This window comes from Oncorhynchus keta, chromosome 19, assembly GCF_023373465.1.
Source record: "Oncorhynchus keta strain PuntledgeMale-10-30-2019 chromosome 19, Oket_V2, whole genome shotgun sequence".
NCBI lineage: Eukaryota > Metazoa > Chordata > Actinopteri > Salmoniformes > Salmonidae > Oncorhynchus > Oncorhynchus keta.
Genome location: NC_068439.1, coordinates 22,992,161 through 23,007,173, shown reverse-complemented (window position 1 = coordinate 23,007,173; position 15,013 = coordinate 22,992,161). Strand labels below are relative to the sequence as shown.

Sequence of the window (15,013 nt, the reverse complement as noted above, 5' to 3'; positions counted from 1 at the left end):
GGGTATGTGGGACGCTAGCGTTCCATCTGGCCAACATCCAGTGAGGTTGCAGGGTGCCAAATTCAATTACAGAAATGCTCATTATAAAAATTCAGAAAACAAAACATATTTTACATAGGTTTAAAGATGAACTTCTTAAACCAACCACACTGTCATATTTATAAAATGCTTTTCGGCAAAAGCAAACCTAGCCCAGAACATAGCCCAGTTGACAAATTATTACAAAAACAGAAATAGAGACAAAATTAATCCCTTGCCTTTGATGATCTTCATATGGTGGCAATCAGAAGACATTCATTTACTCAATAAATGTTCCTTTTGTTCAATGAAGTCTCTTTATATCCAAAAACCTCTGTTTTGTTAACGCGTTTTCTTCAGTAATCCACAGGCTCAAACTCAGTCAAAACAATCAGCCAAAAAAAAATCCAAATTGTATCCGTAAAGTTCATAGAAACATGTCAAACGATGTTTATATTCAATCCTCAGGTTGTTTTTTTAGCCTAAATGATCTATAATATTTAAACCGGACACTAACGTCGTCAATATAAAAGGTAAACAAGAAATGCACATGCGCCTGAAAAAACTCTGCGTCACGTTAGGGTCCACTCGTTCAGACTGGTCTTACTCCCTCATTTATAAGAATACAAGCCTGAAATGGTTTCTAAAGACTGTTGACATCTAGCGGAAGGCATAGGAACTGCAAATGGAGTCCTAAGTCAATGGATACTGTAATGGCATTGAATAGAAAACTACAAAACCAACAAAAAAAACAACTTCCCGAATGGATTTTTCGCAGGTTTTTGCCTGCTGAATCAGTTTTGTTATACTCTGTTTTCTATCCAAATCTATCAGTAATATGCATATCATATCTTCTGGGCCCGCGTAGCAGGACGTTTAATTTGGGCATGCTCTTCATCGAAAATTCCGAATGCTGCCCCCTACCCTAGAGAGGTAAAGGATCATATCACCTCTACGTACTTGACACCCTAGACCCACTTCAATTTGCTTACCACCCCTATAGATCCACAGACTATGCAATCACCTTCACACTGCACACTGCCCTATCCTATCTGGACAAGAGGAATACCTATGTAAGAATGCTGTTCATTGACTATGGCTCAACATTCTACACCATAGTTCACTCCAAACTCAACATTAACTTCGGGGCCCTGGGTCTGAACCCTGCCCTTTGCAACTCGGTCCTGGACTTCCAGGCAGGCATTCCCAAGGTGGTGAAGGTAGGAAACAACACCTCAACTTCGATGATCCTCAACACAGGGGCCCGACAAAGGTGTGTTATCAAACCTCTCCTGTACTCCATGTTCACCCATGACTGTGTGGCCACTCAATCATCAAGTTTGCAGACGACACAACAGTAGTAGGCTTGATTACCAACAATGATGAGACAGCCTACAGGGAGGAGATGAGGGTCCTTAGACAATTGTGCCAGGAAAATAACCTCTCAATTAACATCAATAAAACAAATTAGCTGATCGTGGACTTCAGGAAACAGCAGAGGGAGTAAGCCCCTATCCTCATTGATGGGACTGCAGTGGAGAAGGTGGAAAGCTTCAAGTTCCTCGGCGTACACATCACTGAAGATTTGAAATGGTCCACCCATACAGTGTGGAGAAAAAGACGCAACAGCACCTGGTACGGCAACTGCACTGCCTGCAACCACAGGGCTCTCCAGAGGGTGGTGCGGTCTGCCCAACGCATCACCGGGGGAAACTACCTTCCCTACAGCACCCGATGTCACAGGAAGGTCAAAAAGATCATCAAGGACATCAACCACCTGAGCCACAGCCTGTTCACCCCACTATCATACAGAAGGTGAGGTCAGTACAGGTACATCAAAGCTGGGACAGAGAGACTGAAAAACAGCTTCTATCTCAAGGCCATCATACGGTTTAATAGCCATCATTAGCTGGCTTCCACTAGGTTACGCAACCCTGCACCTCAGAGGCTGCTGCCCTATAGACAAAGACTTGGAATCACTGGCCACTTTAATAATGGAACTGTAGTCACTTTAATTATTAAGTAATATTTACATACTGCTTTACTCATGTATATACTGTATTCTATTCTACTGTATTTTAGTCAATGTCTCAATCTAATATTTATATATTTCTTAATTCCATTCTTTTGCTTTTAGATTTGTGTGTATTGTTGTGAATAGTTTTTCGTTAATACTGCACTCTTGGAGCTAGGAACAAAAGCATTTCTTTACACCTGCAATAATCTGCTAAGTATGTGTATGTGACCAATAAATATTGATTTGATATTTGATATATGATTTCGATTCCCATTTCTTTGTAAAACACATGGTGGGTGCTCTGTGGGAAATTATCTATATTTATTACATTATTTTAATAACTCCAAAGTGCAGAGTCTAAGAACCACATTTGGCAGATAAAAAAAACTCTAACATTTGAAACTTGATAACATACCCATCTCCTTCTTCTATTTCTTTGTGGCCTAAAATAGGTATTCAGCAAGTTGAGTCTGTCCGTCTGTCTTTCCGTAGAGCTGACATACAGACCGATCTGGTTAAGAGGGTGTATCAAGTTAGGATTTATGTCTGTCAAACTGAAAAAGGAAAAGACTGAGCAGGTTAGGCTAGGGTGGTAGGGTTCTTTGGCCTGCCTACTGCCTGCTGCAGGGGAGAGTTCAGGGCCAGGCTGGGGGTCTCTGGGATGCCTGCTGCAGGGAAGAGATCAGGGCCAAGCCGGGGAGCCAACAGGATTACTTTCTACTCTCCTGGAACCCCATCAGAGGCCTGACACCTCAAACATGGTCCTGAGAATACCACAGCAGAACAGCGGGATGAGGATTTAACCTCTCTCTCTCTCTCAGTTTCTCTCTCGCCCTCTCTCTCTCTCTCTCTCTCTCTCTTTCTCTCTCTCTCTCTCTCTCTCGACTAGGATAGTGAATTGTTTGAAAATTAAATGACATGAGAGTGTACAGTAAATCCCTCATTACATTTAGGGGAACCCCTGCTTACAGAAGTGACATGAACTGTAAGGATTTAGGCATTGTGAGTTGAAAACTTGTTGTTTTCAGAATCGATACGTTCTGCCCTCATTTCGTATGTTTTGTGCAATTGCTTTGTCATTGTTGCAGTGTAGAAGAGCACTGCTCTACTAGTTAGCTACTGGGAGTTTACCAACAGCCTAACATCAGGGGAATGGCAATGCTGTGTCATAAGAGCCTATTTGTATGACAACACTATAGGCTAGCCCGTAGAGGAGGGATACACTGTCTGCTGAGTCTGGGCTGACAGGTCGTCCCAGGGCACTGACACTCATATGTCTAGCAAAACACTTTCTGTTTAAAGCATGTCAGCCAAACAACAGCTATCAGTGCTTTGCATGTTGGGAATCTAAAACAGTCCAATGAGAATGTTTTTTTCGGCAGACCTCGGTAGGTGAGAAATTGCATAGGACCTTCATAGGCGGAAAAAGGAAGCCCTGGTCCATCTAAACCTGTGTTATAGGGGTATTTATGGTGGGTGGTATCTCCTGCAGTGCAGCACACATATTCTGGTTCATGGTGGATTTATTTTCTGACTGAGTCCTATATGTTTTTCATTATTATGATTCAGGTTGAAATAAAATGCTGAGGCTGGTGTTCTGGTTCTGCTCTTGGGTGAGGGCGGGCAGTAAAAGAAGCAGGGGAATGCAGAATTGATTTACAAATGACTGACAAGAATGTTTTCCAACGGGAATTTATCATAGCCAGGCAGACAGCTCCTCCGCATTACAATGCTAATGTTAAGGCTGAGCCATCTCCAAATCTAGAGAAACACAGTTTTATGCCATTTCGCTCCAAAAAACAAGGTCATATCATTGTTGAAGTATTTTATATTGATTAGTGCACATCATTCTTTGAGTCATTTTTTATTTCATGTTACATTGTTTTATAAGAATGTTATTTTATTTGATCAAAACAGCTAATTTGTTTCTTCAGCATTGATGTAATCAAAAGAAACCATTCGATCCGACTTCGTGATTAGTCGTGATTAGAGTAAAATTCTTCGGTCGCTGGTTCATATCCAGCTCAAAGGACGATAACCTTTTAGGGCGGCAGGTAGCCTAGTGCAGTGGCCAGCAACCGGTCGCTCCAAGCCATTCCTAGTCGATCACCAAACATTTCTGTAAAAGACTCAACGATAAAGCCTTGTGTTCCTATTTTTCTATTTGTTTTGAGCTGTTGGCAGTAGGTGCACTTGATTCAGCTGCCCTAGCGCCAAGAAGGCAAACTGTTCTCATTTTGAAATATTTAATGTGCTCGAAGGAAGAACTCTGCCTAGTCAGCAGGCCCAGAGAGCAAATCAAGTGCAGCTATTGGCCAACCGCTGGTCAATCAGATAGCTCACAGTATCTGCACAGTTTCCTTGAGCCATAGATTGTAAAAGGAAGACACAGCAACTGTGAGATTTCAAAACGTTTAAAACCGTGACTAGAGAGAGACTCAAAGAATACACCAAATAGCTTCTGTTTTTATGAATAAGTTCATGTTTAAGTTGTTATTCTTCACTGTCAACACTTTGTACAATACTTTTTTAGGCCATGAAATGCGCGTTCCCCCTACTTCCACTCACACTACAACCAGCACTGCAGCTGCAATTAATGAGTAGGAAAGCTGCTTGTGTCTTTTTTAAATTATTAGCTGCTTGTGTCTTTTTTAATATCGAGTAATATTTAACTTTCTCTGGTCATAGGAGTAACAACATGAATTGGTGCATGAGACAGAAATAATGCAGTGCGACTTGAGTTTTGCCATCAGCTGGAAGACTGTTTCCCCTTTTCTCATCAGAGAGAGGGAGAGCGGAGAGACGGTGAGTCAGGTGAGAGGCAGCCTCATCGCTGCTCCCTCCCTCCCCTCAGACTGACCATCAGATGCAGGCCATCAGTCCAGTATTACCAGTGTGATCATATACAGTACCTACATTCTTTTTATATAATTTGAAAATGGTCTGAGAAGAACAACAATGGCAGGGCAATTCAAGCATAGCCAATATGCAGTGATGTTTTGTCTAATATAATAATCTATAGCCTATAGCGAACCTCAATGCTACAGAACTGTTTTTAATTGGTTAATGTTGCATAGGCTTATGTTTTTTGAAGGCATGTTTAAAAAAACTCTTGACTCAGAAAAGGTTGGTGACCACTGGCCTAGTGGTTAGAGCGTTGCATCAATAACCAAAAGGTTGCTAGTACAAATCTCCAAGCTGATTACATTACAAATCTTCCTATCTGCACTTGAGCAGCGCACTTAACCCTAATTGCTCCAGGCTTGATGTGATCCCACTCTCCAAGGGTGTCTCAGGGGGAGTGGGAGATGCAAAACCATTATTTTTCACACTTGTAGAGGTTACACACTTGTACATGTGTGAAACAGGACAAATATAAGCACCCTCTATTTTAACTTTTGACATGAGTGTTGAGTTGAGTCCTCCAAATTTTTCTTCATGAGCAGCTAATGAATGTTTATCACAGAGTATGTTCCGTTCACCAGTTCAAAATCAAACTGTAAGTGCTGAACAGCGTGACCTAAAGAGTCATGGCTCTAACGAAACACTTAGAAGTTCCTTATCCACATCTTCAAGCTTTCTATCGGGTACTCTTAGCTCTTGGCCCTTAGCTCTTAGACTTAGTTCTTAGCTCTTAGCCCCTAGATCTTAGCCCTGCGCTCTTAGCTCTTAGCCCTTAGCCTTCAGCTCTTAGCTCTTAGCTAGAAGCCCTTAGCCCTTATCAAATCAAATCAAACTTGATTTACCACATGCGGCGAATACAACAAGTGTAGACTTTACCGTGGAATGCTTACTTACAAGCCCTTAGCCAACAGTGCAGTTCAATGCAAATTGTCCAATGGTGGTGTTTATTAATTGTTCAGCAGTCTAATGGCTTGGGGGTAAAAGCTGTTGAGGAGCCTTTTGGTCCAAGACTTGGTGCTCCGGTACCGCTTGTCGTGCGGTAGCAGAGAAAACAGTCTATAACTTGGGTGACTGGAGTCTCTGACAATTTTATGGGCTTTCCTCTGACACCACCTATTATATAGGTCCTTGATGGCAGTTGCCATACCAGGCGGTGATGCAACTGGTCAGGATGCTCTCGATGGTGCAGCTGTAGAACCTTTTGAGGGTCTGGGGACCCATGCCAAATCTTTTCAGTCTCCTGAGGGGGAACAATTTTTGACGTGCCCTTTTCACGACTGTATTGGTATGTTTGGACCATGATAGTTCATTGGTGATGTGGACACCAAGGAACTTGAAACTCTCGACCAGCTTCACTACAGCCCTGTTGATGTTAATGGGGGCCTTTCGACCTGCCTTTTCCTGTAGTCCACGATCAGCTCCTTTGTCTTGCTCACATTGAGGGAGAGGTTGTTGTCCTGGCACCACAATGCCAGTTCTCTGACCTCCTCCCTATAGTCTGTCTCAGTGTTGTCGGTGATCAAGCCTACCACTGTTGTGTCATCGGGAAACTAAATTATGGTGTTGGAGTTGTGTTTGGCCACGTAGTCATGGGTCAACAGGGAACACAGGAGGGGACTAAGTAGAAAACCCCTCTGAGAGGCCCCAGTGTTAAGGATCAGCGTGGCAGACGTGTTGTTGCCATGACACTTACCACCTGGGGGCGGCCCGTCAGGAATTCCAGGATCCAGTTGCAGAGGGAGGTGTTTAGTCCCAGAGTCCTTAGCTTAGTGTTGAGCTTCGTGGGCACTATGGTGTTGAATGCTGAGCTGTAGTCGATGAACATTCTCACATAGGTGTTCCTTTTGTCCAGGTGGGAAAGGGCAGTGTGGAGTGTGATTGAGATTGCGTCATTTGTCGATCTGTTGGGGTGGTATGCGAATTGGAATGGGTCTAGGGTGTCCGGGAGGATGCTGTTGATGTGAGCCATGACCAGCCTTTCACCTTTCAAACCACCTCATGGCTACCGACGTGCGTGCCACGGGGCGGTAATCATTTAGGCAGGTTACCTTCACTTCCTTGAGCACAGGGACTATGGTGGTCTGCTTGAAACAAGTAGATATTACCGACTCGGTCAGGGAGAGGATGAAAATGTCAGTGAAGACACATTACAGTTGGTCAGCGCATGCTTTGAGTACACGGCGGCTTTGTGATTGTTGGCCTGTTTAAAGGTTTTTTCGCATTGGCTACCGAGACCGTTATCACACAGTCATCCAGAACAGTTGTTGCTCTCATGTATGCTTCAGTGTTGCTTGCCTCGAAGCGAGCGTGAAAGGCATTTAGCTCATCTGGATGGCTCACGTCACTGGGCAGCTCGCGTCTAGGTTTCAATTTTTAGTCTGTAATAGTTTTTAAGCACTGCCATATCCGACGAGCGTCAGAGCCAGTGTAGTAAGATTCAATCTTAATCCTGTATTGACGCTTTGCTTGTTTGATGGTTCGTCTGAGGGCATAGCGGGATTTCTTATAAGCGTCCGGATTAGTCTCCCGTTCCTTGAAAGTGGCAACTCTAGCCTTAAGCTCGATGCGGATGTTGCCTGTAATCCATGGCTTCTGATTGGGATATGTACGTACAGTCACTGTGGGGACGATGTCATCAATGCACTTATTGATGAAGCCGATGACTGAGGTGGTCTATTTCTCAATGCCATTGGATGAATCCCGAACATATTCCAGTCAAAACAGTCCTGTAGTGAAGCATCTGCGTCATCTGACCACTTCCGTATTGAGTGAGTCACTGGTACTTTCTGTTTTAGGAATTTGGAGGGTAGAATTTTGGTCAGATTTTCCAAATGGATGGCGGGGGAGAGTTTTGTATGCATCTATGTGTGTGGGAGTAAAGGCGGACTAGGATTTTTTCCCCTGGTTGCACATGTGAGATGCAGGTAAAAATGTGGTAAAACTGTTTTAAGCTTGCTTGCATTAGGGGCGCCGGCCACTAGGGGTGCCACTTCTGGGTGAGTATTTTCGTGTTTGTGGTGGTAAATAGACGGCTACGAATAATACAGATGAGAACTCTCTTGGTAGATAGTGTTGTCAACAGCTTATCATAAGGTACTCTACCTCATGCGAGCAATACCTCGAGACATGGCGCACCAGCTGTCTTACCAGTGGTAGCATCTCGGTTCTGCCAGTGAATGGAATATCCCGTGAGCTCTAAATTGTCAGTTTCTTCATTCAGCCACGTCTTTATGAAAAGTAAGATGTTACAGTTTTTAATGTCCCGTTGGTAGGATAATCTTAATAGTAGGTCATCAATTGCACGTTAGCCTGGGGCGGCAGGGTAGCCTAGTGGTTAGAGCGTTGGACTAGTAACTGGAAGGTTGCAAGTTCAAACCCCCGAGCTGACAAGGTACGAATCTGTCGTTCTGCCCCTGAACAGGCAGTTAACCCACTGTTCCTAGGCCGTAATTGAAAATAAGAATTTGTTCTTAATTGACTTGCCTAGTTAAATAAAGGTAAAATACAAAAAAAAAAAAGAAGAATGGAAGGCAGTGGGAGTTTACTCGCTCGCCTCTGAATTCTCAGAAGGATCCCTGGCATCTTTTCTTCACGCAAATGACAAGGATCTGGGCCTGTTCCAGTGAAAGCAGGAGATCCTTCTCGTCGGACTAGTTAAAGGAAAAAATGTCTTCCAGTCTGCAGTGAGTAATCGCTTTCCTGATGTCCAGAAGTTCTTTTCGGTCATAAGAGACGGCTGCAGCACCATTATGTACACAATAAGTTAAAAAATAACTTACACAAAAAATAACAAAATTGCACAATTGGTTGAGAAAATTAAAACGTCAGCCATGTTCTTTGGCGCCATCTTAGCTCTTAGCTCTTAGCTCTTAGTCTTTGATGGGGATAGCGTCAGATGTTACCGGTACTGTGCATACAATAAGGGTTCTCTTCGGCCGGTAACTTTGATCAAAACTTTGATCAAAATGTTGTTTCCAAGAATCACACTGCAATCTGACCAAGGAAATATGACAATTGTTTTCCAAGACAACCAGGGTTATATTATACTGAGGAATGTTTTCCAAGAAAACTTGGCTTCATGGATACTGAGAAAGTCAGCAGATCAGGAAGTGACTGTAGTATTATAGAGAATGTCATTGAGTGTACTATTATAGAGAATGTCATTGACTAGGCCTATATTATTCTCTGCTCTATATAACCTCTTCTCTGTGCTTTTGCTACGTTCCCTCTAATTGAGGCCTGATGAGCCTGTCACTCACATGCTCAGTGACATTATAATGGTGTTTGTATTACTGATGGTATTGATAAAGGGATTGTTATTAAAGGTTTGACTTTCCCCTGGCTATCAGAGTGTGTAATCTAATCACCTCTGAATCTCCAGGATAAACACATGTATAATTGCAAAGGAGAGATAGAGAATGGCCCGATCACTGAGACTGTGTGTGTGTGTGTGTGTGTGTACGTTCGTGCGTATGCGTGTGTAGCCTGAAGTGTTCTCACTTTCGCCAGCCAATAGCTAGCTTTTCTCATGGTGCCGATTGGTAAGGTGCTTCAGGAGGGCGGTCATGTGTACCTGCAAGGCAGAGGTCCCGAGTTTGCGCCAGATATTGGCCCAAATCGGGAGGAAATGGTACTTGCTAAGCGAGCAGCGTGACCTCCTTTACGTGCACTTGATTGTATGTTTCATGTGTGCATGTGACGGTGTCTGTGCGTTATTGGTTGTGAGTATGTGCATGTACGAGCATGAGTGTGTGTGGATGAGATATGTTTTTCAATGTGTATATATTTGACCCTACTGTAGATTGTTTGAATAAAACATTGGCATGTAAACTCCTTGCATCTCACATGCCAATGTCTTTTTCCTCAATGTTTCTATGTATGTATTCCTGTTCCCCCAAAATGATGTTTGAGTCCTGGATAAAAGGGATTCTCCAATGAGCATCGCTTTGTACCTTCACTATACATCCATACACACGGTCACGTACCATGTGCATGCATGCATATGTGGATCTATATGTATGTTATAGGTTTGCCTTACTGTATAAATTATATGTCTATAATTTATAACGTCTGTGCAGACCAGTCCATGTGTCTTTATCTGTACATTATGTATCCAAACATTTCCAAAACAACAAGAAAAAAACTAATCTGAATCCTGTTAAAAAAATTATGATCCAAACTTCGTTCAAATGAAATTGGAAGTCCTTGATATAAAAAAAAAGGATAAATAAGACAAGAGCAGAGCTCCGAGTCTGCTGGGAAATACAGCTGGGACCTTTTTGATTCCAAGAACCCATGTATATATGGAGTCAATTAATAGTCATGACAAAGATGAGAGAGAGGCTATGAGTGTCTCAGCACTAAAACCTGATGAATAGACTCTAGGAGGCCTTGAAGTGAGCCTTCATTTGACTCCTATTTATGCTGGAATAATGAAAGGCGGCAACTCAAATTCCAGTTATATCCCATTTCTGCTTCAAAACTGTAAAAAAAAAGGAATGGGAGAAAAAACAGAAAGACCATCTACTGTAAGATATCATGTGTGGCATACAAAAGCTGTGGCAATACTATGAATTAAAATCTTAATCAAGAAATGGGCTGGATTTACAAAATTTGTACTGTATGTGGTAACATGGTTGTATGTATGTAAATATATACAAAGACACATACATATGACGTTGCCTCAGTCAAAAATCAACCAAAACCAAACAAAAAAGAGGGTTCAGCTGTTATTTTCTGCTGTATACTACTTACATGTGGAGCAAAGCCCGATTCCTAACAGAAGTCTTTCCGTTTGATTGACAGCTGAGGACACATGTGGTGATACTCTGAGGGGTTCAAGTGGCATCATTTCAAGTCCCAATTTCCCGAGTGAATATTACAATAGTGCGGACTGTACGTGGACCATACTAGCTGATCCTGGAGACACCATCTCCATCATTTTTACAGACTTCCAGACGGAGGAAAAATATGACTACTTGGAAGTGGAAGGGTCTGAGCCTCCTACAATATGGTGAGTTTACTGCTATTTACTGCTACGCTTCTCTCTGTGTTTTCTGGTCATTGTTTCAATTCTTCACTTCAAAATGGTAATTTGTTGTTTTGTTGTGCTTGGTAGTCAGTGACTGCAAATGTAAATCACTGATCTAGGCCGTCATTGCAAATAAGAATTTGTTCCTAAGTGAATTGCCTAGTTAAATGAAGGGTAAATAAAATAAAAATGAATTCATGTAAGTGATTAGGGGTCATAAGTAGAGACCTACTTTCAATGTATAACATCTGAGGAAAGCCATTACCGTACACCTGCAATGAAATAGTCACGTTGCCACCAATTGTCTACACTGGACATTGAACTTGTTTGGCTAAGCGTACTGACAATTGTGTATGCGTGTGTTGGTGCCGGGTGTTTCGTATTGTATGTTTTATGAGATATTGACATAATCATTAGTCATTTTGGAAGTGTGTAATATTTTTCTAATGTGCTCGTCATAACAATATTTTAGCTCAGAGTTCTATTGATTGCTGTAAAATGAGTCTATCGATTCCCTTCTCTATTCCGCCACTGACGACAGGAACCAGACGGATAAGACTTGCTGTATTTAGGGGAGAGACAAACAGCTCTTTTTCATTGCTTATGTCTTCATCTTTTTCATCTTACATGAAATGGAAGAAAATGACAAGAGGAGAGCAACATATTCCTAATTCTCACCATAATGTTTTGCATCCTAGTTCTTACCGATATGTCAATAATGATTTATGATCATATGAGATTATTGGTTGTCGGATGTATCGATACCAATTATCTTAATAGCAACGATGTATTTGAGTAGGGATCTGAATATTGGTACAGTTTGCTAATAGACAGCCATCATAGTTTGTCTGGGATATGTTTGACCATATGTTTTCTAGTGTATGGGGTAGATAGATAGATACTGGTGACCTGGTGCCGTTCATGTATGTGTCAAGCATTATAGAGTAGGAGTACTGATTTAGGATCAGTTTTGCCATTTAGATCAGAATGAATAAGAATACATTGGGGGATCTGACCCTAGATCAGCACTCTTACTCTTAGATGCTTGATACATACTGTTTTTATTTACTTACTAAATCCTCTTCCTTCCTTGACGAACATAGGGGACAGGATATGACCCATTGTTTATTTATGTAGAAGATCAACAATGGGTCGACTTGTTTACTTTTTGGTGTTGATAGTGTTGATAATCTTTGATTGGGAGACGTCGTCAAGAGGAAGTCTTTCAAATGACACTGAACAAATTGATATTCATATGCATTTCTGGTAATGCATCTATGCATTGCCCTCTCTATCTTTGATTTGGGACTGGGCCCACTTGACAGACTGAGACATGACTTCGAACTCTCCACACCACTCCAAAACACACATCAGACCACATCAGTGCCATAGTTCATATTCAAATCCCTTTGGCATTTGGATCCTGCTTAGCCTAAATGTGTGTATTGTTGTTTCAGTATGTGGTTTACTATTCAGTGTTTTGCACACTGGTAGCTAGCTACCTGACCTTGTAGTGGGGTGAGTTCTGTGTCAACTGAAGCTGTTTGCCCCCTCCATCCCTCTCTTCCTCTCTCTCTCCCCCCTCTATCTTATCCTCCATCCACCCATCTTATTTTTCCCTCCTTCCCTGGCCTCCAACTGTGTAGAAGTAGAATCAGAGTCAACGTTTTGTCTTATTCTGTTCACATGTGGCCCTGTCTGTCTGTACCCAGAAAACACACAACCAACTCCATAAACTAAGCCAATCACTGTCGCTGTCTGGTTGTTAGTGCTCTGGTCTGGCACCATCAAGAGAATTAGATAATAGAAGGAAACCAAAAAGGCAGACACAATAGGGGGATAATATTGGGCTGTTAATGCCTTTTTGTGTCTTATGTTTTGAATGACTTTGTATGTCCTACTCGTGCATATCATGTCATTCTGTGGTCCCTCTTCTCGTTTGCTGTTTTGTCCCTGTAGTATCTCTGATTTGTGAAGGCTGGAGTACACTTCTCACATTGATGATTGTCAGTATCTCTATTTGTGACCAGGCATCCTTGCTAATTTGTAGAGAAACAGCTCTTTGGAGGAAATGTAGAGCATTTTGGCTCAAATAAGCAGGAAACCATAGTTCCATTATCTTGTTAGATTATGTTGTCCTTGAAACCAGGCTTGTACAGGCAAATGTATCTCCCTTAATTGGAAGTCTCATGGTATCCCAGTATACCTTGTTTTCATTGTTTTAATGTGTTTATGCCAGTTTTCACAGTTGCACATGTGCATTGTTTGAATGGGAAATTAGATGTTTCTTAGAGAAGTTAGAAAACAGCAGCTGGTTGATTCATTCAACTGGAGCAACATAGTTTTCTCTCTAAGTATGTCTTCACAAACCTCCTTGAGAAAAGTCCAGTAGTTGTGTCCACTTTAAATCACCTTTGACCTTTTATGAAGAAAAGAGCACAAACAACAGTGAAATGGTAGGTTTTCTCATTTCAAGCATTCCCCTTTTTTAATCAGTTGAATTATGCAGTTTATTGATCGTTTAATTGGGTAACCCTTGAAGATGCTAATAGTGTACTATTTCAATTGGATATGGAATGTGATATTTCAACAAACACCTGTAATTGCTATTTTTATCAAGCCTCCGGTGATGCAGAACAGACATAAAGCAAAGCCTGAGTGAGTGTGGCTGTAGAGTTATTGCGGCTATGAAAGTTTGATTATGTTTTAGCCATATTTATTCCTAAACCTTCACAAAGCAGAGAGAACAGTGGAAGCCATAACAGCTTTTCATGGTGACTGGAACCGGATAGGTAGAGCAATGATAAACTTTTGTTCTAGAATGTGTGACTGCGTCCCCAAATGACATCCGATTCCCGTATAGGGCACTACTTTTGATCAGAGTCCTATAGGCCCAGGTCAAAAGGAGTGCACTATATAGAGAATAGGGTGGCGTTTGGGACGCCCCCAGTATGTTATCACTTTGTTTACACATCACTGACAAAGTCGGCTCACTACTCCAGGCAAAATATATTTTTCCTTTCCTTTGTTAGATAAGATCTTGTTCCATCCACTCAGACTCTCCCTCCCTTGATTTGTTTGTCAGATATCAGATTCCGCTGATTAATGCTATCTATTTTCAGTACAACCCTCTCCACAGTAGCCCGCTAGCACACTTCCTATGCAGACTTCAAATATAATCCAAAATATCAATTTTGTGCTCTCATTCTAGTCTCAGGGGCTTCAAGTTGTGCATTCAGAGAGAGAGAGAGAGGCAGAGAGAGATAGGCAGAGAGAGAGAGAGAGAGAGAGAGGGCAGAGAGACAGAGAGAGAGAGAGAGAGAGAGAGAGAGAGAGACTGCAAGAGAGACAGAGAGATAGACATAATATCAATGCTAGGATTGCTTTGTATCTATACCCCTGTCTTCCACACTGACACATAGATGAGTGTAATGTTGAGCTCCACTGATGGCTCCTGAAGGGTTCTGTCTTCTCTTCTCCTGAGCTCTGACTCAGTGGATCTGGGCTGACAAAGAGACACATGCTCCTTCTACCCTCCACTGAGGGAAGGCTGATGGCTCTCAGGCAGCCAGGCCCAGCTCTGCTCCACTCTAGTATGGCTCCATGGGTCTGGTACTGGAGGGACTGTGGGTCTGGTACTGGAGGGGCCATAGGTCTGGTACTGGAGGGGTCGTGGGTCTGGTACTGGAGGGGTCGTGGGTCTGGTACTGGAGGGGCCATAGGTCTGGTACTGGAGGGGTCGTGGGTCTGGTACTGGAGGGGCCATAGATCTGGTACTGGAGGGGCCATGGGTCTGGTACTGGAGGGACCGTGGGTCTGGTACTGGAGGGGCCATAGATCTGATACTGGAGGGGCCATGGGTCTGGTACTGGAGGGACCGTGGGTCTGGTATTGGAGGGGCCATAGATCTGGTACTGGAGGGGCCGTGGGTCTGGTACTGGTGGAGCCGTTGGTCTGGTACTGGAGGGGCCATAGATCTGGTACTGGAGGGGCCATGGGTCTGGTACTGGAGGGGCCATAGATATGGTACTGGAGGGACCGTG

At 42.7% G+C, this 15,013-nt stretch overlaps 1 protein-coding gene across 3 annotated transcripts in view; it reads left to right on the top strand.

Annotated features, from left to right (window-relative positions):
* Nucleotides 1-15,013, top strand: part of LOC118397653 (CUB and sushi domain-containing protein 3-like) — a 660,396-nt gene that overhangs the window by 270,191 nt on the left and 375,192 nt on the right. For 2 of the 3 annotated variants that reach the window (XM_052470056.1, XM_052470055.1), the window contains exon 1: nt 10,817-10,952. Coding sequence is in view for 1 of the 3 variants with exons in the window: in XM_052470057.1 (XP_052326017.1) it covers nt 10,745-10,952 (208 nt within the window). In the remaining 2 variants the exon portion in view is untranslated. Of the gene's footprint in view, nt 1-10,744; nt 10,953-15,013 lie in introns of those variants that run through there. The other variant, XM_052470057.1, reaches the window with a different exon arrangement.